Genomic DNA, 27909 nt, shown 5'->3' on the forward strand with positions numbered 1-27909 from the left:
ATCGTTCTTGTACAGCAATATGCAAGAATTGTTCAAATCCAATACCGCTTCCTGTTCGTTCAGAAAATGGACACTCTGCATTGCTCTGTTGTGAGTAGTGGTACGATCAGAAAGTTTGCGAAAAGAGTATGACCTTGTACCACGAATTCCAGATGTGTTTGTGATGATGGTTTTGTCTGTCTTCATTACTCGTAAATGACGCAGATTGCCCTTTGTTGTTTACGTCCTGATAGTTGCGGTTTTAGTGGGAAAAATACTTATTTCTGTACTGGCTGTATTATTTCTCTATCTCTAGTAATTGTATAAAGTATCGGAACCCGTGAATATTGTCATTTTAGTGTCCTGTCAGTAGCGAAATGTGTAATGATCTTGGATGTTTTGAAACGCAAAGCTGGATTAACGCTGGTGGGCTGTAAGGTTCTAACAAATGTTGGTTTTCATGTACCATGTGTTGAAAAAATTGTTTTAGCGTTTCAAATATTGTAAGTTTTCAAAGTTTGGTAAAGTTTATGTCCTTGACACCACGTTGTGTTGTATGTGACCAGTACGCTGCAAGAAAGGCGCTCAGAAATTCTTCAACTGAAAAGCATTGTGAAGCTGGTATCTGTACAGATATCATTGATGATCTTGTAGCTCTCGAAGAACGAAGTTATAATGAAGTCTAGACCTTCCACTGCTTACAGGCGTTGATAAAAACGTTGTTGTGCAATCGGTCTCATTCTCATTGCTGGTTCTTCTTGTGAAATTGCACAAATAAGCTTTGCAATAGGTATTGCGACAAAATCTGGAAACAGAGTGTCTTATTAAACAAGCAATAGGCGGCCACGGTTGTCAATAACTTACGAAAAACACATTGTGTACTGTGTGGCTTTACTATAATAGAGGAAAAGAATTTCACCTTTTTTCCATACCAGCAAATTCTCTTTTCAATAGCATTTTGTTTAACAACTTAACATAATGTACCCAACTCCCACACCTCAATCCTGGGCGCAAAATGCAAAATAAAAATAATAATAATAATAATTCCAAACCCAAAGAAAGCAGGTGTTGAGAGATGTGAAAATTACCGAACGATCAGTTTAATATGTCACGGCTGCAAAATACTAACGCGAATTCCTTACAGACGAATGGAAAAGCTGGTAGAAGACGACCTCGGGGAAAATCAGTCTGGATTCCGTAGAAATGTTGGAACACGTGAGGCTATACTGAGCCTACGACTTATCTTAGAAAATAGATCAAGGAAAGGAAAACCTACGTTTCTACCATTTGTAGACTTAGAGAAAGCTTTTGACAATGTTGACTGGAATACTCTCTTTCAAATTCTGAAGGTGGCAGGGGTAAAATACCGGGAGTGAAAGGCTATTTACAATTTGTACAGAGACCAGATAGCAGTTATAAGAGTCGAGGGAGATGAAAGGGAAGCAGTGGTTGGGAAGGGAATGAGACAGGGCTGTAGCCTATCCCCGATGTTGTTCAATCTGTATATTGAGCAAGCAGTGAAGGAAACAAAAGAAAAATTCAGAGTAGGTATTAAAATCCATGGAGAAGAAATAAAAACTTTGAGGTTTGCCGACGAAATTGTAATTCTGTCAGAGACAGCAAAGGACTTGGAAGAGCAGCTGAACGGAATGGACAGTGTCTTGAAAGGAGGATATAAGACGAACATCAACAAAAGCAACACGACTATAACGGAATGTTGTCGAATTAAGTCGGGTGATGCTGAGGGAATTAGATCAAGAAATGAGACACTTAAGGTAGTAGATAAGTTTTGCTATTTGGGGCCCAAAATAACTGATGATGGCCGAAGTAGAGAGGATATAAAATGTAGACTGGCAATGGCAAGGAAAGCGTTTCTGAAGAAGAGGAATTTGTTAACATCGATATAGATTTAAGCGTAAGGAAGTCGTTTCCGAAAGTATTTGTGTGGAGTGTAGCCACGTATGGAAGTGAAACATGGACGATAAATAGTTTGCACAAGACGAGAATAGAAGCTTTCGAAATGTGGTGCTACAGAAGAACGCTGAAGATTAGGTGGGTAGATCACATAACTAACGAGGAGACATTGAACAGAATTGGGGAGAAGAGAAATTTGTGGCACAACTTGACAAGAAGAAGGGACCGGTTGGTAGTATATGTTCTGAGGCATCAGGGGATCACAAATTTAGCGCTGAAGGGCATCGTGGAGGGTAAAAATCGTAGAGGAAGACCAAGAGATGAATACACTAAGCAGATTCAGAAGGATGTAGGTTGCAGTAAGTACTGGGAAATGAAGAAGCTTGCACAGGCTAGAGTAGCCCGGAGAGCTGCGTGAAACCAGTCTCTGGACTGAAGACAACAACAACAACAACAACATCTATAAGTAATTAAAAATTATATTTTGCCTCTACAACACAAATTAAGAATTAGAAAACATGCGTTTTACCTTCAATACTATCCCACAAACCCAGATAATGTGCAATAAAAACAAACCCTGTGTCACATTCCACTTTCTACTGTCACCAGTGGATGGCTCCACTGAAAAATCTTCCGTAATTCGAAAGTGCGAGTCAATTTCGACATATACATGTATTCACGAAATTAGTGCCTAAGCTTCTAATGTATGCACTCACATTGCTAGATATCAGTGCCTAATGACGGTTGACATTTGAAAATGTAGGCCTGATATTTCGATATCGTAAAACTAACCTGATAGGCTTATAACTGCAGATAAAATTGTACAAGCCTTCAAAATACATACGCTGTGTAAAAGCTACAGTGTTCAAATCGCTTCTTGAGGTTAGTGGATTAAAAAAGACACTGTTAGACTCAAATTAATTGATGTGACATCACATGTATCTCCAATGTAAAGAAAGTGTAAGTTAATTTACACATAAGTAAATATTTGTCAAATCTGTACCTGAAATATTCTAAACTATGTCTATGTCTAGTAACTGTTAACATATTAGAAGCTAGGTGTAGTGATTCCATGTCGTAAAACTAACCTGACCAGGCTCATAACTGCAAAAAAATACAGCGCTAAGCAGGCAAATGCACAGACCGACAGTATCTAATTAGGCCAAATGTTAATATAAATCATAATACACCTAAAGTATATGTTCTAGCATTTAAATTATTCTCAAGCATCATTTTAGGAGGGGTGGAGATACTGAAAGGCGTTATTCACTAGAAAAAATATGAATGATGCTGTTCATTTTCAGTTACTGGTATTATATAAAATGACTTGGGTCTAATGAAGGCTGTGTAATAAAGAGTAGTTTATAGTTAGAAGGCTGTCTAAAAGCTTCATAGACTATATTTGTTTGATATCATCGCTCACAATATATTAAAAATATGTGTCAGAAACGTGAAAAGCGCGATGTTCATGGAACAGCATTATCTGAACATGTAAAATGCATATACAATCTGCGCAGTTGCATTTCTGGAAACCATGGCTTATCAAAAGAAAACCGTATAACCAACTGCACCACCACAAACACACTTACAACACAATTGTCGTACTCGGGACGGAAGGAAGGAATAAGGTGTTATTATTACCTAATATTACTTAGACTGCAGAAGACTACGTACTGCTTGTAAACAAGTCACCAAAGATAGTAATAGTGAGAGATGCGACATTTTGAAAGACAACATCAGAGTCGATATCTTAGAGAAATAAGTAAATCTACTATCGTATGTTGTGAGACACCACACGTTTGGCAACCGCAAATTAAATAACGTCACTTCTAGATTTCCTATTTAATTCATTCAATTAGATGTTTATCGCAAAGTACACTAAATCACACATGAACATTCAATTTTCTACGCCTTTTAGGCACAAAGGGCCATCAAATACACCTAACCCAAGACATTTTATGACCACGCTAAATTGCTATAAATGTAAATGAAATGCCACAACCATTATTAAAGTGATGTTGTTCTTTGTAACGTTCAGATATGCAGTTATTGATGTGGAAATCATGTTCTAAGAAAATTCTGGATCACAACAATAAATGACCTTAATGATTCAACCAACCCATGATGCTGCCTCAGCTGAAATATACGCTTATTATCCAGCCCTCAACCATATCGTTTACGTTCGGACCCTCAATAATCAAGCCATAAACAAAATGGCACTAAATATTACGAAGTATCACACCTCAAAAATTCAGTGTTTGCAGAGACGAAGATATCGACGTCATAACATACGGAAAACAATGACGAATCAAGTGATTATAGCAGCCACAGCGGTAAATCGTTACCAACAAATGACGAAGTGATGACACTACATTCCTCACAGTAGTTGAAAAGAAAGATACAACTCGTTGTGGATACACATGAGTAGTCTTGTGCGGAGAACAAACACACAATAAATTCTGCTGATGTGGCCTCCAGCCAGGCAATGCCACGTACTTTGGCATAGGAAAACATAAGAAGTTTCCTGTAATCACGTGTCTGGTAACTTTGTAAAACCTGTAAGGTTGTTACCAATAAATTTTGCCACTTCTGGGCTTGTTATTTGACGTATATAATTTATTAGACAAGTTTTACTATACAACTGGAGATCATTCACATTAAAAAGTCAACCCAACTGTGTAGGTGTAGCTATACCTGTGAGAAGTCGACTGCAAGCGAACGTTATCCTCCACGTACTATAACTTTATAGAACTCCTGAATCAGGTAGCTCTATTAATGTAGAGTTCTATTGTAGTTTAGTGAGGTAGAATAGTGCATCAATCCCCACGCACTTTACCGGTTCTGTAAGAAGATGAACATTATTCCTCCAGGCTGTAGGGACAAGTAATAGGCACAAAGGGAATTCCTGGGGTGGGTGAGGGGGTGCGTGGGTTGGAAGGACTGATTTGTGACTCTATCAGTTCAGCTACCATTTGATCGGAAGCCTTTTTGGGTGAGATGGTTCAATCAGTGCTACATATTTGTTGCGACTTGATAGGGCAAGTGCTGAGTAGGATATTACTACTCTGTGCCAGTTTCATCCATGTGGTGTCAACTACATGGTACTTTGTCATACAAATCGTGGAATTTACCACTAAAATATCCAGTTACGTTATTTTCGTCACCGTTTCATTTAAAGTAATATACTATGACGCCATTAACTTGTACACAGCAGAAATAGCAATGTGTTGAATGCAATGGAACGTTCACCAGTGGTTAGAGGTACAATTTATGCGGAGGCCACAGTGTCCAATTCAAATGTTATTGTAGATGGAGGTATACAGGAAGTTATGTGCTCCAGCAGTGTGAATGTACTAAATAGTGAGCAGGCAGTAGATCCTGTATCAGATGTTGTCTTGGGTAATGATGTTGATACAGCACAAGGCTGCAGAATGTGTTATCAATGTATGTGGAGACACTCAGTCCAGTAATGATATAGAATCTACCAATGAGGAGGCTATAGTTCCTGTAACCGATGAATGAGCAGTAGCTGTGGGTAAAGTTTTTATTGTGCAGAAGGGAGCAGCAGGTGTTGATATTGTGATTCAGACTATGAAGGATTCTGTTGATTAAAGTTTAAGTTTATGTCTGTTGCTAATAGTATGAGTGAAGAAGCTCAGCATACACACTTTTTTAAGGAAGCATGGGAGATTCTGATGATTGGATAGCCAGAGCAAAATGGTTTCAGAAGTGTGCACCTGATGATTGGGAGACTAGCAAGCATGATTATGTCAGACAAATCAGGGATTTATGTAGGGAAAGTGAGGAATTGAAACACACTTACAAGGAAACAGTTAATTGGAATAATGTTGTTAAACCATTGGATAAAGAATATGTATTTATAATGAGAAAAGACTGTATAGGTGATAATAATACTGTGAATAATGATACAATTAATGAGGATGTTGATGAAATCGAAAATTTCACAGTGTATAATGATGAACAACAGATAGCCATGCATGAGCAGCTAAATAATGAATGGGTGGGGAAAGATGAGTGTGATTATGATGCTGATGACTGGGTTGATTTTGCAAAGTGGCACCTGCAGTTGATACCAGAGACCTGGGAGGAAGAAAAGTATAGCTTTCCTAAAAAGCTAGGTGTGTTGAGAGTAGGAAACTCTGGAATTAAAGAGTCCTTTGATTAAATATTTTCAGGGGATAAGGATACTGAATCTCTTAGTGAAGAGCAGGTGTGCACCATGACTAAAGATTATGTACAAGAGACAGAGGAGGACTTGTTGACCAAAACAGAATTGAAGCATGATTTTATTGAAGAGGTGCAGGCAATAATAACTGTTGGTGTGTCGGGGTCTGTGAAACTGTTTTGGTGGATACTGGAATTTCTGTCTCTGGGTTGGCAGAGAGCTTTTATGAACATATTAGGAACAGGGGGGCAGTGTAATTTCCAGTCACAGGGGTGAAAATTAAAAATGCTATAGTAACTTTCAGTAAACTAGTGAGGAAGGTGGTAGTTTAAGTATGAATCTGATGTTAGGGATTCATTTCCTGAGTAAATATGAGTCATATGTAGATTGTAAGGACCTTATGGTGGAACTGAATACCTTTGAGGGAAGGAAAATGTTAAGTTCAAAAATGCACTCAATGATGCAGAACTGGTGGCTTGTTTGAATGTAGCACAATGTTGGATGGATAAGATGAAGTTTAAGAAAGAGATAAGGAGTTAAGTAAGTGGTACAAAGGGGATTTCTGAAGATGAGAAGGCAAAATTATATCAATTATTGAGTAAAGACAAAGATGTGTTTTCTGAAAAACCAGGGAAGGTGACTGATTTTGAGTATTCACTCAGAGTGAATGCACATGAACCCACGAAAGTCAGGTAATACCCTACAGCACTAGCAGAGATCAGAGATCCTCTAATTTATCATGTGTATGCTAGCTAAGGTGTCTTTTTTTTTTTTTTTTTTTTGGCAAGGGACTCCATGCTGTATACTATTTACATATGTGTTTAGTTTTAAGAATTTTCTGAATGGCCTTGTGGTTTTCATGTTTGTCTTGGCAAAAGTATAGTGGTACCTGAAGTTGTGGAACAGCCAGTTGACACAACTAATTCTCTCATAATGACTAGTGATATGGGCTACAACTCTTGTAGTCACTGTACAGCACTTTTCCTTATTGTTTATAATGACACGAATACTGATTCAATTTTTCTGGGTGGTGATTGTGATTTGGTCACACACCAAATTTTTTTAGTGTGTGGGGGTGGAGATAGTTCAGCATGGGATTGACTGATGAGAATATGGAATTGAATGGTATACATATAACATATTTTTGTTGTCATTGAAGAAATGTTTAGATTTGGGTGGATATATAATTTATTTTTATTTTGTTTTTATGTTTAGGATTACTTAGTTTCAGGGGAATATAGGGTGATTTGTGGATTATATCGTGCCATGGGGTATTTTATTCATTTTGTAGTGCTTTAATTTTCATTGGTCATTGAGCAGCAGTTATATAATTGTTTGGGTTAAAGCTAGAGACAGGGTTGTTGCTGGAACCTAATGTGGAACCCTTCATATAATATGTTTTTGAGTACTATTCTGGTCACATATTTTCAAGTCACGCTTTGCTTAGAGAAACCTTATCTCATTGTTGTATAGTTGCAACGATTTGGGCCGTTTCTGTTCCCGAATGGAACGAATTGTTGCAATTAAAGAAAAGTCTGTAGCCATCATATATTTCTTGGTAACACTACCATCTGTATGTTTGTGTCAGGTTTCGCCCTGAAATTTCGCTTTAACTGTGCCAAGTCCGAATAGCTGAAGGGGTGGGTTTATATCCGACCAATTCTTGGTACCTGGACACCTTTGCTGATACGAAATTGACTGGGTGAATTCTGTTTGTTCCTGTTAGAATCGAGTTAGCTGACTGGTAGGAGCCCGAATCTGAGCTGCAACACTGATGCAGGTCAGAGGCACACGACAGAAGACAACACAAGGTGTAGTGCTTGCTGTATGAGCTGTGTAATTTCTACTAAGAAATGTGATGCAATGAAATAAAAAGACTGATACAAAAGAACAATATTTAGAGTACTTTAAGAAAACTTGCGGGTGCACCTTCGGTTCGTATATGTTTTGTGACTTACAACCTTTGGACAATCATATCATCATCATGGAAATGCTGATGCATAAACGTATTTACAGAAGGTTTACTTAAGTAATGGTAGGTATAAGCTGCCAAATAAGATAATATAGGGACTTGTTCATTGCGCTTTTTCTGCTATAATATGTAGTTTACCATGCACTACGTTTATCGAGTAGCAAGTGGGGGAATTGTGAGCGTACAAGCTGTGGCGGGAGATTAGAATGCAGTTTCCCGCCACAGAGCACGGGGCCATCGAGAGGGACTGGCAATTACGCGGCCTTGGGAAAACCCGAGCGGAAGCTTGGCAGGGGAGCATATGGCCGTGTTTGCGCCCTTGGAGGAATTTATATGCCAGAGAAAAACTGATAAAAACAGAACTAAGAGTGACACGGAGGTGCGAGTTGGCACTCATGGACAGAAAAATATTTAAAGCTAAATTATCTAGACGCGCCACAAAAATGTATAATAGTTTAAAAGTCATAGTTTTCTTAAAAATTGTAAATTTATGGAAGTTCAGAAGCTAATATCTCGGCAATGCTTTGGCCGATTAATATGAACAAAATGTTAACGGATGTGGCTAGTAGAGCTGCATCGAGCAGTCATAGTCGATTTAACAGAATAAGTACCATTTTTGAATGAGAGGTCGGAATATGGGACTCGACTGATAGAAACTGTGTTTTTGGTAATAAATAAATTTAAAGAGACGAAACTAGCATCAGAATTCTAAGTTTTAAAGAGGTACGTGAGTAATTATGTATTTTTATTTGTTTATATATGTTTAGTATCAGCAGTCTGGGAAAAGCAAAATCACGCCACAAGAACATTATTTGTCAAGAAACGGTGGTAGATACAAATAATCGGACTTCGTAATTTTTTTGTCAAACATTGAGTTAGGCAGTCGTTTCGAGGCCGCATAGGGCGGCCATCTTTGAGGAGACTGAGCGACGCTGAGAGCCGGACGTGCCGCGCATCTGGGGATAGTATTGGGTTGGTAGACATGATCGGGGAGAAGTATGTACAGGGTTATTACAAATGATTGAAGCGATTTCACAGCTCTACAATATCTTTATTATTTGAGATATTTTCACAATGCTTTGCACACACATGCAAAAACTCAAAAAGTTTTTTTAGCATTCACAAATGTTCGATATGTGCCCCTTTAGTGATTCGGCAGACATCAAGCCGATAATCAAGTTCCTCCCACACTCGGCGCAGCATGTCCCCATCAATGAGTTCGAAAGCATCGTTGATGCGAGCTCGCAGTGCTGGCACGTTTCTTGGTAGAGGAGGTTTAAACACTGAATCTTTCACATAACTCCACAGAAATAAATCGCATGGGGTTAGGTCGGGAGAGCGTGGAAGCCATGACATGAATTGCTGATCATGATCTCACCCACGACCGATCCATCGGTTTTCCTATCTCCTGTTTAAGAAATGCCGAACATCATGATGGAAGTGCGGTGGAGCACCATCCTATTGAAAGATGAAGTCGGCGATGTCGGTCTCCAGTTGTGGCATGAGCCAATTTTCCAGCATGTCCAGATACACGTGTCCCGTAACGTATTTTTCGCAGAAGAAAAAGGGGCCGTAAACTTTAAACGGCGAGATTGTACAAAACACGTTAACTTTTGGTGAATTGCGAATTTGCTGCATGAATGCGTGAGGATTCTCTACCGCCCAGATTCGCGCATTGTGTCTGTTCACTTCACCATTAAGAAAAAATGTTGCTTCATCACTGAAAACAAGTTTCGCACTGAACGCATCCTCTTCCATGAGCTGTTGCAACCGCACCGAAAATTCAAAGCGTTTGACTTTGTCATCGGGTGTCAGGGTTTGTAGCAATTGTAAACGGTAAGGCTTCTGCTTCAGCCTTTTCCGTAAGATTTTCCAAACCGTCAAACAGCTGAGCAGAACAGAATGACTCAGACATTTCGCATGGATGTGTGTGATGTCCTTAGATTAGTTAGGTTTAACTAGTTCTAAGTTCTAGGGGACTGATGACCTCAGAAGTTAAGTCCCATTGTGCTCAGAGCCATTTGAACCATTTTTTTTAACAAATCTACAGTGCGTAATGCCCAGTTACGTCGTACTACATATACTTAATTGTTCTGCTTCATCATATTTATTTGGATTACCTTTCTCACGCCTTTATTATACTTTCTTTTTTTTTCCTGAAATTAATTTGAAACTTGTTAGTTGGCTCATATACTGAGTGATTCCATTCCAAACCTGTGGGTAATCTTGAAAATGTTTCAGCTATTATATTCTCATCTCCTCAATGTATTGTATTTAATAGTCAGATTCTTGAGGAAACCAAACACATCTCATCGTAGTCAGATTCTTGAGGAAACCAAACACACCTGATCAGTCACTGGTGTAATTGCTTATCATTCATTAGAAAAGTGCGGCCTGACGATAGGTCTAAAATACGGCTCTGTTTCCTGCTAAGAGGTACCTAAGCCATTTAAATCTCCAGACCTCAGCTAATGCTTCCTTTTCTGTAACAGAATAATTTCTTTCAAGCTTATTTATAATTCGGCTAGCATGAGCTACAGTGCTATGACTACCCACTTGTACTGATAAAACTCACCGGGAAACGTCGCAAACCCCACCATAATCGCGTTGATAACGCAAATGCCTCAGTGAAACTGGCATTATACGTTAGAGGTGCTTCTAATGGATTTTCTTTGATTTTATCAAACACTAATTTCGCGTCCTCACCCTAGCGCCAATGGGAATGTTGTTTCAATATATGTGCGATCAAAGGATGCATTACGTGGTCTTCTGACAGAAATCGTGGCTAGAAATTATTTTAAACCTTTTTTGTTTTCAGGGTTTGGAGATTTAGCGATAGCGTCTAATCGTTGTGGCTCAAGTCTAATTCGTTTAGCACCCACAATATGTCCCTGAAGTTGTACATCCTTCTTACCAAATGAAGATTTGGCCAGCTTTATAGTGAGCCCTTTTTGTTTACACTTGTAAAAACTTCTAAAAACTGTTTGTGTTCAACCAATGTCTATGGAATAATGACAAAGCCATCGATATATATTACAATCTTTCGTACTAGTTCACTGCTGACAGCTAGATCTAGTGCCCTGGTGAAAGTAGGTATTCTGAGCGGGTTCTCGAACAGCCTGAGCCACTGATGACGTTATTGATGATATCACTGATGAGTCATGGGATTTCCCACGTCCTCCCACCTCCTCCCACTGACACACGCCAAGTTTTCTACGTGTAAAATGACTGGAAATTCAAATAAAGGATTGAAATACGTTTGGCTTGATATTCAAAAATAGTCCGGTTGCATTAGTGTGTTTACTATGCAGGCAGGGCGAGAAATTCAAGACGACGCATTTTCATACTTGCTGTAGTATATCGAGAGGTTGTAACAATGGAAAATTGTACTCAAATGCAGGAGGATCCGCAACGAATTGACGCATGGTGCAGTGAATGACAATTGAATCTCAATGTAGACAAGTGTAATGTGCTGCGAATACATAGAAAGAAAGATCCTTTATCATTTAGCTGCACTAGAGCAGGTCAGCAACTGAAAGCAGTTAATTAGATAAATTATCTGGGATTAGGCATTTGGAGTGATTTAAGATGGAATGACCATATAAAGTTGATCGTCGGTAAAGTAGATGCCAGACTGACATTAATTGGAAGAATCCTTAGGAAATGCAACCCGAAAACAACGGAAGTAGGTTACAGTATACTTGTTCGCCCTATGCTTGAATATTTTTCACCAGTGTGGGATCCGTACCAGATAGGGTTGATAGAAATAGAGAAGATCCAACGGAGAGCAGCGCGCTACGTTACAGGATCATTTAATAATCTCGAAAGCATTACGGAGATGATACATAAACTCCAGTAGAAGACTCTGCAGGAGAGATGCTCAGTAGATCGGTACGGGCTTTTGTTGAAGTTTCGAGAACATAACTTCACCGAGGAGTCAAGCGGTATATTGGTCCCTCCTACGTATATGTCTTGCGAAGAGACCATGAGGATAAAATCAGAGAGATTAGAGCCCACACAGAGGCATACCGACAATCTTTCTTTCCACGAACTGGAATATAAGGGAGTACCGATAGAGGTACTCAAGGTACCCTCCGCCACACACCGTCAGGTGGCTTGCGGAGTATAGATGTAGATGTATATGTAGACTTGGAATAATGGTCCTCGCTCTGTCACGCCACAATTGGCCACTTGGAATATGGACACCAGCCTAACTATACATCAGAATCCAAGATGGCTGACTTGGAGCGCAGACTGGCAAAAAAATCTGCAACCAACATTCTGCAGTACCTCGGCAAGAACCAAGTAACCCTGGAGTCGCAATACTGTGCACCTACGACAGCTCTCTTTAGAGAGACGCCAAACACATACTACCAATTCGATAACCTGACACAGAATGGGAGTATAGAATTTCCAATCCCCAGTGCTAGTATGCTGTTGTGATAGCACTGCAGCCAGAGAAGGCATGATTGGACTTCAAATGCCAGGCAGTCACGGAGGATGCAGGAACCACCGAATGACACGGAGTCAAAATGAAAAATTTAGTTACTCCAAGTTGGAAAGTGTAGTGGCTGTCAAGCTACGAAGCACTTGTCCTTACTTTAAGACTGAATAATCCACCGACGTAGCCTGTAATATTGTGCAACACTCGTCACTGTAGAGCGCAGGTAGGGGGAACGGATGGAGACTCATGGATGCTGGCTTGCGTCACCTGCGCCACATTCACTGTACAGTCTCGTGTGGAGACGGGTCGCGTGTTTTGCTGGTCGACAGCCTGCGTTTACCTCGGCTCCAATGTTGGTGGAAGAGCATAGTATGAGGTAACATAGTCACCGAATTCACCAGAGGTGGTTGTTCTGGATACTGATTTCTCAGGATCTATGCACCCAAATTGCGTGAAAATGTTATCACATGTCTGTTCTAGTATAGTATGTTTGTCCAATGAATACCCGTTTATCATCTGCATTTCTTCTTGGTGTAGCAATTTTAATGGCCAGTAGTGTATGTTCGCCACGCACTCTAAAATTGTTCATACAAGTGTCTTTCTTTATTGAATATGTCGTTACAGATGTATGTGTGCATGTGTTTCCTGCTGAAATCAGCACACATTTTAGAAATGTTCACCTCTAAGCGCTGACAGTTTTACTGGATTACAGTGCGTGACCATCATCCAATGACAATGAAAACATACTTCAACAACGAGAATACCATCCAGTTAGCGACTCACATCTCACACCTCGCTAAAGTATTTTTATTCCATGGTCTGGTATGTTTTACGCAAATGATAATGGCATCAGCCTTTTCCAATGATTCTATGATGTCAAAATCGAAGATTGCAATGCTAAATGACTAACCTAGAATACTAGCTCTATGACATTAGAATCCAAGACTGGGACTGCTAGCAATGGCTCTATGAAATCACTATCGAGCTCTGCCCTCTCACCCTGTTTATATGTAGAATTCCGACATATGGGCCTCCCTGATGTCTATAGTCACAGCGTGCTGTTTCTCAAAACACTATGTTTGGATAAAAAAAATGGTTCAAATGGCTCTGAGCACTACGGGACTCAACTGCTGAGGTCATTAGTCCCTCGAACTTAGAACTAGTTAAACCTAACTAACCTAAGGACATCACAAACATCCATGCCCGAGGCAGGATTCGAACCTGCGACCGTAGTGGTCTTGCGGTTCCAGACTGCAGCGCCTTTAACCGCACGGCCACTGCGGCTGGCATGTTTGGATCTCTTCAGTTTATATCTTGAGCAAACATAGGGAGAGAAAGACCAATCTCCCTCATAATGGCTTGCTTCTCCCACAGCAGGTTCAGTTATGTTATACTCCAGCAACTCTCCACATCCCATTAAACATTAAAAGTTAAAGTTTAAATAATTTACCCCTCCACACCAGCTAATGGTGAGAAAGTCCACCTAGATCACGTTTAAAATGATGGGAAGTCTACTTGCTGTCAAACTATCGAGCACTCTTCCTAACTTTAAAGCTGAATAGCACACTGATGCACTCGATGACACACATCATTGTCATATGATGGTGGGGAAATGACTAGGAGAAGTATTCACCTGAAACATTATCTGAACCCCGCTAAATCGATACTAAATCGAACACAGCCCTCGTCACATATGTCCCACCTCACTGCATGTCCAATATCTGTGGCTCGCAGTTTGATACATTTTTATGCAAAGCGTAATGACGCAAAGACGTTAAACAGCAGCTGTGCTAGGTGGAGGCAAGATAGCTAAGAACTTCATACAGCATATTGTACTTTTGTTCGATATAGTAGGATCCGAACCTGTATGTATCTAAACAAATGCTGACTGCGGAGATCGCAATAGCGCACATCTGATATTTCATATCAGCCAGTAGCCAGGAACACTAACTCTGTTTTCCAACAAGTACTAGATAACATAATCGAAGAGTAGTTCAAGATTTATCCACCCAGCTTCTAGATGCACAGAGTGATCTTCTTAGCCGGCCGAAGTGGCCGAGCGGTTCTAGGCGCTACAGTCTGGAACCGCGCGACCGATACGGTCGCAGGTTCGAATTCTGCCTCGGGCATGGATGTGTGTGATGTCCTTAGGTTAGTTACGTTTAAGTAGTTCTAAGTTCTAGGGGACTGATGACCTCAGCAGTTAAGTCCCATAGTGCTCAGAGCCATTTGAACCATTTGATCTTCTTATAATCCCACAGGCACGTCGAAGAAAATGCTTGCACAGTCTACATCACACAAAGCATATAGCATAGGTTCTTGTTTTCAGTGAGAAAAATGCCTAGCAGCGACGTGGAACTCCAGCTTACAAATATATGCCTTAAGTCATGGAAGCTTATACGTTCGTCTAAAAACCACAACAGTCATGGCTGATCTCAATACAGGTGAAGGATTAGACAGTAGTCCTCTAAGCCGGTAGGCATTTGATGAATCTGTTGTGAGATCTATTTCCAGCAATACACCTCTTACTAACGCTATTTGCCGGCCGGTGTGGCCGTGCCGTTCTGAGCGCTTAAGTCTGGAACCGCGTGACCGCTACGGTCGCAGGTTCGAATCCTGCCTCGGGCATGGATGTGTGTGATGTCCTTAGGTTAGTTAGGTTTAAGTAGTTCTAAGTTCTGGGGGACTGATGACCTCAGATGCTACGTCCCATAGTGCTCAGAGCCATTTGAACCACTTCAACTAACGCTATTTGTTGTGCACAAGACTTTCAAAGCCATAACCATCTGGATGGAAGGATTTACAATTATAGGAAGTTTCTAAAGAATTGCAGGAAACTAAAGCTAAATTTATGATAATGACTGTAACACAACTCCATAGGAAAATGTGACGCGTGCTTCAGGAACTTAAACGGAACTCCATCATCATCAGCATCATTTAAGACTGATTATGCCTTTCAGCGTTCAGTCTGGAGCATAGCCCCCTTATAAAATTCCTCCATGATCCCCTATTCAGTGCTAACATTGGTGCCTCTTCTGATGTTAAACCTATTACTTCAAAATCATTCTTAACCGAATCCAGGTACCTTCTCCTTGGTCTGCTCCGACTCCTCCTACCCTCTACTGCTGAACCCATGAGTCTCTTGGGTAACCTTGCTTCTCCCATGCGTGTAACATGACCCCACCATCTAAGCCTGTTCGCCCTGACTGCTACATCTATAGAGTTCATTCCCAGTTTTTCTTTGATTTCCTCATTGTGGACACCCTCCTGCCATTGTTCCCATCTACTAGTACCTGCAATCATCCTAGCTACTTTCATATCCGTAACTTCAACCTTGTTGATAAGGTAACATGAATCCACCCAGCTTAGCTCCCATACAACAAAGTTGGTTGAAAGATTGAACGGTGCACAGATAACTTAGTCTTGGTACTGACTTCCTTCTTGCAGAAGAGAGTAGATCGTAGCTGAGCGCTCACTGCATTAGCTTTGCTACAATTCGCTTCCAGTTCTTTCACTATGTTGCCATCCTGTGAGAATATGCATCCTAAGTACTTGAAACCGTCCACCAGTTCTAACTTTGCTCCTCCTATTTGGCACTCAATCCGTTTATATTTCTTTCCCACTGACATTACTTTCGTTTTGGAGATGCTAATCTTCATATCATAGTCCTTACATTTCTGATCTAGCTCTGAAATATTACTTTGCAAACTTTCAATCGAATCTGCCATCACAACTAAGTCATCCGCATATGCAAGACTGCTTATTTTGTGTTCACATATCTCACCCCGCCAGTCTATTGGTTTCAACATATGATCCATAAATAATATGAACAACAATGGAGACATGTTGCAGCCTTGACTTACCCCTGAAACTACTCTGAACCATGAGCTCAATTTACCGTCAACTCTAACTGCTGCCTGAATATCCATGTTAAGACCTTTAATTGCTTGCAAAAGTTTGCCTCCTATTCCATAATCTCGTAGAACAGACAATAACTTCCTCCTAGGAACCCATTGAAGAACAAAGAGGTAGTTCTCGCAAAACCATTTCGTGTAAAGGGACGTGAATATCAGAACGGAAAGGAGGACGCCACAACCAAGAGTGACTTAAAGAATCCAAAATTTAATTTCGTACACAGTATAGCACACACAGTGAATTTTACTACAAATTTAAGCGGTTTTGTTGTGTTTTCTGTATAATAACTGTTATGTAGTACCGCATTTCGTAGAGAACTGTTAGTTAGCAGTATGTATGTGGATGGTCATTAAATGAAAGGTGTGGGAGGTAGGTTTCCTGGTAAAGCTTCCCTTATATTGATGCAGCAGTTTGTCATAGTCGACGTATCCCATGGAACATTATTTTAATTGCGTGTTAAGCATCAGCGCTGCAACTTCAAGAGAGTCCTCACCTAAATTCTGGGTGTTGTATGGCAATGTAAGGCTGGAAACTCCAGGCTGATCCGTGATGGGTGAAGCCAGAAATGGTCATCGGTCAGAGATGAAAGCTGTTGATGGAAATGTCTCCTATCTCTGTAAGTACGTATACAACCGTATTACACATGCGAGAACGATTGTCATACAAGCCGGTGACCTGAATGTTAAGCTATGCCATCAGTACTAAAAGACCTGAATGAGGTCAAAATAGGAGCTAAACCTCACAAGTGTGCAGAGATACCGTATAAAGTATTACGGCAACATATATAGCCCTATGATACATTGGAGGAGCATGACACACATAATTTTCTCCAGACTTTCCTTTGGGGAAGAACGTTGTTTCTAGTCTGCCTCTACATGAGCTAGCTAGAGTTGGTAACTTGCATGACCATGTTTAAACTAGAAACACATTCCATCAGCAACTTATAGCAGAGATACTTGCAACCCTGTACTATTTTCAGTCTACAAACATGTGTCTGACATGCCCAGAATGTAACACAGTAAACCACATGCATGTTTACTAACCTGCATGGGCCTATTCCATCGACATCTCCTACAGTTTCCGCTGTAGCGACCGACAAGTGTACTTTAACTTGCAACTTAGGTCAGTAGTACTCACATATGTGCCTTGTAACTTTATAGATCCAATTTTTAAGTGCTTTTTTTTATAAATAATGTCAGAAGCCATAATGGTCTGTGTATTGTCATAAAATGAAGCGTCTAAGTGTTACATCTTCTCGTACTGCTTCTTGCTGTTTCCTCCAAAGTATGACCATTACGCGGTATCCTTTTATCAAATTGCTGAAGTTTTGGGGAGAGTCTGCGACAAACTCGACTGTCAAGATGTTAAATTTGCGACTAGGGAGCGAACAGATGTATGACGTTCTAAGCAAACTAGGCACAAGCTATAGGGAAAGTATTTTAATTAACAAGATGTAGGAGAAAATGTTGAAAAGTAAGTTCAAGTTCGAGAGAAATAGTTGGGTTGACAGGTGGTAACACAAAGTCACAGCGCCACTAACCTACAACTCATTATACCGGATGTTACAAAAAGGTACGGCCAAACTTTCAGGAAAAATTCCTCACACACAAGAAAAGAAAATATGTTATGTGGACATGTGTCAGGAAACGCTTACTTTCCATGTTAGAGCTCGTTTTATTACTTCTCTTCAAATCACATTAAACATGCAATGGAAACACACAGCAACAGAACGTACCAGCGTGACTTCAAACACTTTGTTACAGGAAATGTTCAAAATGCCCTCCGTTAGCGAGGATACAGGCATCCAACCTCCGTCACATGGAATCCCTAATGCGCTGATGCAGCCCTGGAGAATGGCGTATTGTATCACAAGCGTCCACAATACGAGCAAGAAGAGTCTCTACATTTGGTATCGGGGTTGCGTAGACAAGAGCTTTCAAATGCCTCCATAAATGAAAGTCAAGAGGGTTGAGGTCAGGAGAGCGTGGAGGCCACGGAATTGCTCCGCCTCTACCAATCCATCGGTCACCGAATGTGTTGTTGAGAAGCGTACGAACACTTCGACTGAAATGTGCAGGAGCTCCATCGTGCATGAACCACATGTTGTGTCGTACTTGTAAAGGCACATGTTCTAGCAGCACAGGTAGAGTATCCCGTATGAAATCATGGCTGTGAATCGAGGAAGTACAGTACATTCTGACGAAACTAAAATGAGCTCTAACATGGAAATTAAGCGTTTCCGGACACATGTCCACATAACATCTTTATTTGTGTGTGACGAATGTTTCCTGAAAGTTTGGCCGTACCTTTTTGTAACACCATGTATACGTCGAAGAAGAACCGGGAGCCACATCGATAATCCAGACATTTGCTCCAACATATCACCAATTTTAAGGCCAGCTAACTCCAACGAACAGGGTTAGGTCATGGATCTATTAGACGCTTTCCAGCTAATTATACCCATTTCCCTCCTGCTAGCCGGCCTTTGCGGCCGAGCGGTTCTAGGCGCTTCAGTCCGGAATCACGCTGCTGTTACGGTCAGAGGTTTGAATCCTGCCTCGGGCATGTATGTGTGTGATGTTCTTAGGTCAGTTAGGTTTAAGTAGTTCTAAGTCTAGGGGAGTGATGACCTCAGATGTTAAGTGCCATAGTGCTCAGAGCCATTTGAACCATTTGAGAAATGGTTTGCAGTCTTCACGGAGATGAACTTGCGAAATTTACCACGTTAAATGTTACGCGCGCGCGCACACACACACAGGCACACACACACACACACACACACACACACACACACACACACACTTTCAAATTATTCATATTTTTTAGTCATCATTCAGCAAGATATTGAAGGCTGCAGGACACTTTAGAGCAGAACAGTCATGTACAACTGTACTGAACATATTGGAATTAAAGTATGAACAGGTGAATCACACAAGGTGTTTGTGGCAGGGTTTGTAGCGAGGTGGAGGCGGTAGCAGTGTGCAGAGACCGATCGTTCCGTCGTATTCCTCTAACACAACAGTATACAGTCGTGTTCTAAAATTAGATTATGTTTAAGTGTAATATCGTATAGTCTTAGGGATATGTCAGAAACAAACTTCGAAAAAAACATGTGGCTTGTTAACCCAAGAGGATTTCTCCGGTACGGCACATGACCTGGCCCAGCATGACACTGCACTGCACTGCATGTAAGGTGCGGCAGAGCTAACAGAAGTTGGTATCTGGGAGTTAACCGACGGTCATCGCTGTGCAGTATTGTGGGGACGAAGGGGGACGGGGCCAACAGTGTATAAGTAAATATACAAGTAAATACCTCAGACATTGCTTTTTTACTCCCAGAGACATATGACAGCGACGGGAGTTTGACAACCATACATTGGTGGACTATTCAGCTTTATGGTTATGATGAGTGCTTTGTAATTTCAAAGCTATCACATTAAAATTGGTTGAGAGAATTTTTAATTTTGTCTTCCGTCGTTTGGGTGAAAGTGCGAGTGTGATTCTTAGATTTTTCATGTCAATTTAACGCCAGTCATGCAAGTTGGGGCTGCAGTGCAGTCACAATAGCATTCAAGTGTTAGGAACTGGAAATTCTACACTCCACTCTGCAGTAATTTATCGAATTGGTAGTAAGTGTGTTGCTGTCGCCGATGCATGGTGAATTCTGAGGTCATAGTGATGCTGGTGCTCACATTCCCGTTGTCGGATCCTGATGTCACATAGCCAGGGCCAACGTTCCAAGTCAGCCAGCATGACAATACATCTTGGATTTACTTCCAGTTCATACATAGGACAACAGCGCTCCTTTCATAGGAAACACATTAGTGGTATTGGTCTCTTTTTTAATTATCTACCAAAATTTGAATTTCCTGCCAAATTTAGAACTTCCAGCCTTTTAACACATAGTGCCGTTGACGTTTGTCATGGGGGATGTGGGAAGGAGTGCAGCTATCTCATGACCCATTGATAACATCATCAGTGACACATACTGTCTGAGGACCTGCCCAGAATAGCTATTTATGAATATAGACACACTAATCCTAGCAATACCAACATATTTTCCATAATGTGTGCCACCAAGGGCACCAAGTACTTTATGCACACCACAAAATATTAAAAAAAACTAATTTCGTTAATTTTATAAGCTCTTATTAAAAATGTTGATGTATGAGAAGAGCCCAGAATCTCAAAATATCTATTAGCACAATCTTACCTATTTCAACACATTTCCCACAACGTGTACACATAGAAGACGGCTACTTTAGGACCATCGCAAAAAAAAAATTAAGGAAATGCAGGTCTCATTAATTGTTACCGAGCTTTATTCACAATATACTTTTTAAAGGTGTGCAGATGTGTAGCAAGTGTCCTGTACTTCAAAATATGAATATGACGTTCGTTGTGAAATGTCACATTTACTAGTAAGACCTAAATTTTACAATTACTGAATCTTTACGAAGACGGCATCTGTTCTTTCGGACATGTCCGAAAGAACAGATACCATCTTGATACCATCTTCATATAGATAAGGCTTAACGACTAATGACCTTCTTCAGTGTAGGTGCACTCACATTGCTCAAACTCTTACGGGAATCGGTAGACTGACTGCCGCGAGTAATGAGTACAGTGGGCAGGGGCACCACAAATGTAGTGTGTGGACAGTAAGTTGGAAGTGTGGGTCTCATGGGGAGCGTCCCAGAGATAAGTCCCTGTAGGCACACTATGTTCTGTGTGCTGAATGGCTCAGTCGGATAGGGCATTTCCTATGCAAGAAGGCGATCCTGGGTTCGAGTCCCAGTCGGGACACACATTTTCAACAGTCCCTGTTGATATTTATCAACTCTTGTAAGCAGCTAATGGTCTGGATTTCATGTTAGTTATTGAATTTGGTATTAAAAATAATGAATCGTAACAAACATTTTTTCAAAACTTTGAAACGTTAAGTACATAACTGGATTACAATATTTTTAAAAGAAGTACCCCTCCCCCGCAGGTGGTACTGTGAAGTTGAAGACGAAACAGAAAAAAATGATGAATTGAAAAGACTGTCCTTCAAAGTAAAATGCTGTATTGCGTCGTGACTGTGGCTGAAGGCCCAGCTACCACTATGAGCCGTGAGATAAGAGCTACTATTATATATGGCATCATTTAATCCAGCTAGGACCTCCTCCATTGGTAATGGTGAACCTTTTCCATTTACATGATCTCATTTAAAGTTCTAGAGTCTAAAACTAAGTACACCTCACCATTGGGTTTTTCTGCTACTAAAAGAGGATTATTACATTCACTCTGGGATCTTTCACTGGGATACTGTTCTACCATTTTTTTAATTTCTAATGTAGTATCTGATCTGGCCATTGGTATAGGATGGGATTTTTAAAAAATGGTTTGCCTTCCTTGATTTTTGATTGATGCATCCCGGTTTATTTGAACATATATTTTTATACATAATTAATAATCTAAGCTGTTCTGCATTTCACTTGCTGTTCACTTCAGTAATTCAATCATTTTTGTAGTAAACTAATCCCCTCCTACTGTCTCCTTTTCGAGTGTACGATTCTGTTGATCGAGTGGTATTGCTGAGCTAACACCTATTTCTAGCTGTGCTTCTGCTTGCTTGTCCTAACCCTTCACATACCGTAGTCTGCCTTTTTAAATTCAAAGGGATGCAGTGATGAGAATTTCAGTCTGGGTGGATTCCTTCGAAATACTTTTAAAACCCTCCCCAACCTCGGTTATAAGAATTTGGATGTTTTAGTTTCAATGTAAATCTTTATTGTTCACTTTCACACCAATATTTTTCTTACACTGCCTGCGAAAGTCTTCCCAATTCAGGAAATCTTGAGCATGCGGAGATACCTATTCCGTTGTTTCACCTTCCAATTATCCTGTGGTAAATCTTTCTTTCATCTTACTTTCCCGTGACGAAGCTATCCCTTATTCGAAAGTTTTAAGGAAAATAATACGGTGTACTTTTCCCTCAGGTTTAAATATGGAAAAGCAATTTCACCTATTACTGCAATTCCCTGATGGATCTTCCGTTCGCCGGTCCTCGGCTGTAGCAAGAACTTCACATTTCCTGAGCAGATCACTAATTCTACTTTCCTCAATGTTATTAGATTTAATAATATTAATATTTTCGTTAACAACGGTTTTTCCTGCCATACTGTAACCGGAGCCCTGAGAATACTCATCCTGCAGTCTAACAGATGACATTGGCAATTATAAGTTCTCTCTGGTTGATTCTTGTTACCTCTATCTCTGTTATCTACCTCCAGAATACATTTAGGCTCCATGTATTAACTCAGAAATTGTTCTGTAAATTATTTCTGCCTATCCCTTTATTTATTTAATTCAAATCCTTCTCTACTGGTCTTCTTCTTGTATCTTCTCTAAGACTGAGTTAATAGTTTCTATAAATTCTTTTCTGGTTGCATCTAAATTGGCATTTACTTCGCTACATGGATCGTCCTTATCCTTTTCGAGATACTCGAGCAAACTTAAACTCGGAAAATCTTCCCTAATTTATTTATTTCATTATGCATCTGTTTCTTCTCAGCTAGTGATTCATCGATATGTGTCTGGAGTTGATTGCTAGCTTTTGTGCTTTCAAAGTTGCTTAGTTATTTCCTCCGTATGAGTCATTTTATTATTAGAGATTTGCTGAAAAAGCTAATCAGGCATTGCCCAGAAAGTTCCATTGACATTTACTCAGAGAGTTGATGAAACATTTGCTCAATAAGACCTAATGATTGTTAGATATGTGCTAACATGGTTGATTAGACTTTTGATCAGACAGATGATTACATACTTAGTCAATAAAAGCTGGATTTATATTAGTCATCTGCTCAATGGGGTGATTAGATATTTCCTCAGTGAGTTCCCTTTTCTACTCTTTATTATTATTTGATATTTTCTCCGATATCTGGTTAGACATTTTGTCCAAGAGCTGACTTCTAAGAGCCTAATTATCATTGCCTATTTCCTCCCAGAGTCCATTTTAAATTCTCTGTTGTTATTGGACGTTAGCTCACTAATTTTTTTTTTTATTCTCTATTTTCCTTTCACATCACTCGGCGATCCTACTCTAGCTGCTCTCATAGTTCTTCAAACAGTTGAATTATATCGGGTTCTATTCTTACCTAATGTTCTGACAATACACGAGTAAAAATTACGGTAATTATCGTGCCCGATTGTCTCCAAGACTTATCGACATCCATACAATTTTTTTTCCAGTGAACATATTTCACATTTCACTAGTAAACGTATACATGCACGAGTTACTGTCGTTCTGAAAAAGACTCACTGCTGTATATGACTACCGCTGCTGTACTACCTCCTCGGTGCCGACTACTGCTATATTGCTGACTCCGACTAGCCGCAGCTTCTACTGCTAAATGGACTGCCAAGGGCTGCAGTTTATCAGCTCCGGAATACTCTACGTGTTGACTCGTAGACGTCTGTTGCCGCCGACTGCTGCTGCAAACTGCTGGCACTGACTCGAAGACGACTGCTGCCCGCACCGACTTAGTCGTAGATTTTATTCATTAGACATCATACACGGACAGCTACACTGAACGCGGACAAACCGAAGACTACTGCGGAAGTGAGAGAATTCTTGCACTCCAGAGACATTATGGTGAACGGCGAACTCGGTCTTCCCAGGACTAACAATCGTTCAACATTTCCCATCGCTCTTCTCTCCTAGCGACGTACTGTCCACGTTGGTAGCCACAATGAGATGAGCATCGCAATACTAGCTGCTATATTGTGTTCCGCTGGCTGCATATTCTCTCTCTTCTTGGCACAATCTTAATAATTAAAAGCCTCTCTATCTTCAATAATTCACAGAGCCAAGCCAGTGTATCCATATTATGATAAATCATTGTGCACTAGCTTCAGAAGTAAAAACAGTTAATTAACAACTAACAATTAATTATTCAACGACTCTTTCCAGTAACTTGAATGATGGTGTTTATCGGTGGGACCACACTTCCTACGAAATTTTCTTCGAGGATCATTTTGTGGTGTCACCGCCAGACACCACACTTGCTAGGTGGTAGCCTTTAAATCGGCCGCGGTCCGTTAGTATACGTCGGACCCGCGTGTCGCCCCTATCAGTGATTGCAGACCGAGCGCCGCCACACGGCAGGTCTAGAGAGACTTCCTAGCACTCGACCCAGTTGTACAGCCGACTTTGCTAGCGATGGTTCACTGACAAAATACGCTCTCATTTGCCGAGACGATAGTTAGCATAGCCTTCAGCTACGTCATTTGCTACGACCTAGCAAGGCGCCATTACGTTACTATTGATGCTGTAAAACATGTACCGTGAAGAGCGATGTTCACCATTTTTGGATTAAAGTTAAGTATTCCACAGCTACGTCCTTTTTTGCTAGTCTCATTTCTTTGACCTGTTCCAGACCTCACGCCAGCCTGCGTGAGCTAAAACGCGTGCCTTTCGGCTTCCTCTCATAGTGGGTTGGCTCTCTTGCCAATCAACAACACATTTCATATCTTCTTTATGCGGAATATTAATTCTATTTCTGTTTGCCTGTATATTTCAGATTTGTTCAGTCTGCTTAGTTGAGCTGGGACTGTTTCTTAAATTTTGTAACAATTGCTTTTCTGCTACGCTAAATCAGTGGCACATCATTCTCATAAAATTCGACTGCCCACAGGTATTTCTAATGGTTCCGCTGCGTAACGTTAAGATACGTCACTTTAGACTACTCTATGCTTAAATCGAAAACTATAAGAAACTGTATGAGTTATTACACTTCAGAATTACTCAAAAACATAAAATGGCTCTATGGGACTTAACATCTGAGGTCATCAGTCCGCTAGACCTACAACTACTTAAACCTAACTAACCTAAGGACATCACACACATCCATGCCCGAGGCATGATTCGAACCTGCGACCATAGCAGCCGCGTGGTTCCAGAATGAAGCGCCTAGAACCGCTCGGTCTTAGCGTCCGACTCAGAATTACTGTATTTACTTTTCCCTCAAATGCATCGTTAATATAAAACGACGATCGGCAAACCCCAGAGATTTAAATGCAAGGTGAAAATTTGTGTGAAGATAGTGATTACTTCAATCACCGCTAATATAAAATTCGAAGCCAGGAAATCAAACAAAACAGTTTCTCTCGCTGTTCAGAGTTCATCACGTTTTCAGCGATACACATTTCACAAGTCCGAAAGCCTTTTACTGTATGTTCTGTCGTGCACTAATTTGCAAAAACATTTTGTCAGTTAGTAACTTCAAATTTAATTTCAATAGTCAGCAGCAGATTAAAGAAGAAGATCTAGCCTCCCAATACAGTGTCGATGAAATGCATTTCAAGATTTTCTTGTAGGTAATCTAATTTCAGTAAATTCAGTATGGTTCAGCGGTAATATTATCACGCTAATCAGTAGACGTAGTCGACACACGCAAGTATTTAACATTCAGATAATTTTAGGAATGTTGATAACATATGATGGCAATTCAAGCTCAAGAACTTATGCAGACTGATACTTTTTCGTATACTGATTTCAAACAACACCTGTTAATACATAAAACTGATGCTGACAAAGGTAACCCGATGTTCTCGTCGCTGCGGACTGTCGTTGTTCTTGTGATTAGCCACCCGAACTTCCGATCTGCTACGTCAATGGGGCACTGAGAAATCACCTTGCAGCTTGTTAATAATTTGCACTCTTTGCAATATGCTCCCATTGTAGTCAAAAAATATGTACATAGCTTCTACTCTTCCAACATTGAATGTAAACTTAGCTTCTCTGAACACACATACAGCCACTAGTATGTAATCGTCAGCACCGAATGTATACTCCGTAACACTACGGTATATTGATGATTTTCACTTATGGACCGTCTGACAGCAACTGAATAAAACGTAACACGTTATTGACTAAATATACATCGAACTGCCACGTCTCTTCTCTCAAAATCCACTTAATACGATATACACTCCTGGAAATGGAAAAAAGAACACATTGACACCGGTGTGTCAAACCCACCATACTTGCGCCGGACACTGCGAGAGGGCTGTACAAGCAATGATCACACGCACGGCACAGCGGACACACCAGGAACCGCGGTGTTGGCCGTCGAATGGCGCTAGCTGCGCAGCATTTGTGCACCGCCGCCGTCAGTGTCAGCCAGTTTTCCGTGGCACACGGAGCTCCATCGCAGTCTTTAACACTGGTAGCATGCCGCGACAGCGTGGACGTGAACCGTATGTGCAGTTGACGGACTTTGAGCGAGGGCGTATAGTGGGCATGCGGGAGGCCGGGTGGACGTACCGCCGAATTGCTCAACACGTGGGGCGTGAGGTCTCCATAGTACATCGATGTTGTCGCCAGTGGTCGGCGGAAGGTGCACTTGCCCGTCGACCTGGGACCGGACCGCAGCGACGCACGAATGCACGCCAAGACCGTAGGATCCTACGCAGTGCCGTAGGGGACCGCACCGCCACTTCCCAGCAAATTAGGGACACTGTTGCTCCTGGGGTATCGGCGAGGACCATTCGCAACCGTCTCCATGAAGCTGGGCTACGGTCCCGCACACCGTTAGGCCGTCTTCCGCTCACGCCCCAACATCGTGCAGCCCGCCTCCAATGGTGTCGCGACAGGCGTGAATGGAGGGACGAATGGAGACGTGTCGTCTTCAGCGATGAGAGTCGCTTCTGCCTTGGTGCCAATGATGGTCGTATGCGTGTTTGGCGCCGTGCAGGTGAGCGCCACAATCAGGACTGCATACGACCGAGGCACACAGGGCCAACACCCGGCATCATGGTGTGGGGAGCGATCTCCTACACTGGCCGTACACCACTGGTGATCGTCGAGGGGACACTGAATAGTGCACGGTACATCGAAACCGTCATCGAACCCATCGTTCTACCATTCCTAGACCGGCAAGGGAACTTGCTGTTCCAACAGGACAATGCGCGTCCGCATGTATCCCGTGCCACCCAACGTGCTCTAGAAGGTGTAAGTCAACTACCCTGGTCAGCAAGATCTCCGGATCTGTCCCCCATTGAGCATGTTTGGGACTGGATGAAGCGTCGTCTCACGCGGTCTGCACGTCCAGCACGAACGCTGGTCCAACTGAGGCGCCAGGTGGAAATGGCATGGCAAGCCGTTCCACAGGACTACATCCAGCATCTCTACGATCGTCACCATGAGAGAATAGCAGCCTGCATTGCTGCGAAAGGTGGATATACACTGTACTAGTGCCGACATTGTGCATGCTCTGTTGCCTGTGTCTATGTGCCTGTGGTTCTGTCAGTGTGATCATGTGATGTATCTGACCCCAGGAATGTGTCAATAAAGTTTCCCCTTCCTGGGACAATGAATTCACGGTGTTCTTATTTCAATTTCCAGGAGTGTATTTCCAACCTTGAGTAGATGTATTCATTCAAATATCTGACAACTAGCTTATCTCCTTATACTTGAATGATATGACCCACACGACACCCAACTACACACAC

At 41.2% G+C, this 27909-nt stretch overlaps 1 protein-coding gene across 1 annotated transcript in view; it reads left to right on the forward strand.

Moving 5' to 3' along the window:
• The first annotated feature begins 5575 nt into the window (after window positions 1-5575).
• Window positions 5576-27909, forward strand: part of LOC124805481 (zinc finger protein 583-like) — a 118863-nt gene continuing 96529 nt past the window's right edge. The window contains exons 1-2 of the mRNA XM_047266045.1: window positions 5576-6032; window positions 6090-6217. Coding sequence (XP_047122001.1) covers window positions 5576-6032; window positions 6090-6217 — 585 coding nt within the window. The remainder of the gene's footprint in view (window positions 6033-6089; window positions 6218-27909) is intronic.

The sequence above is a fragment of the Schistocerca piceifrons genome, chromosome 7 (genome assembly GCF_021461385.2).
Source record: "Schistocerca piceifrons isolate TAMUIC-IGC-003096 chromosome 7, iqSchPice1.1, whole genome shotgun sequence".
Taxonomy (NCBI): domain Eukaryota; kingdom Metazoa; phylum Arthropoda; class Insecta; order Orthoptera; family Acrididae; genus Schistocerca; species Schistocerca piceifrons.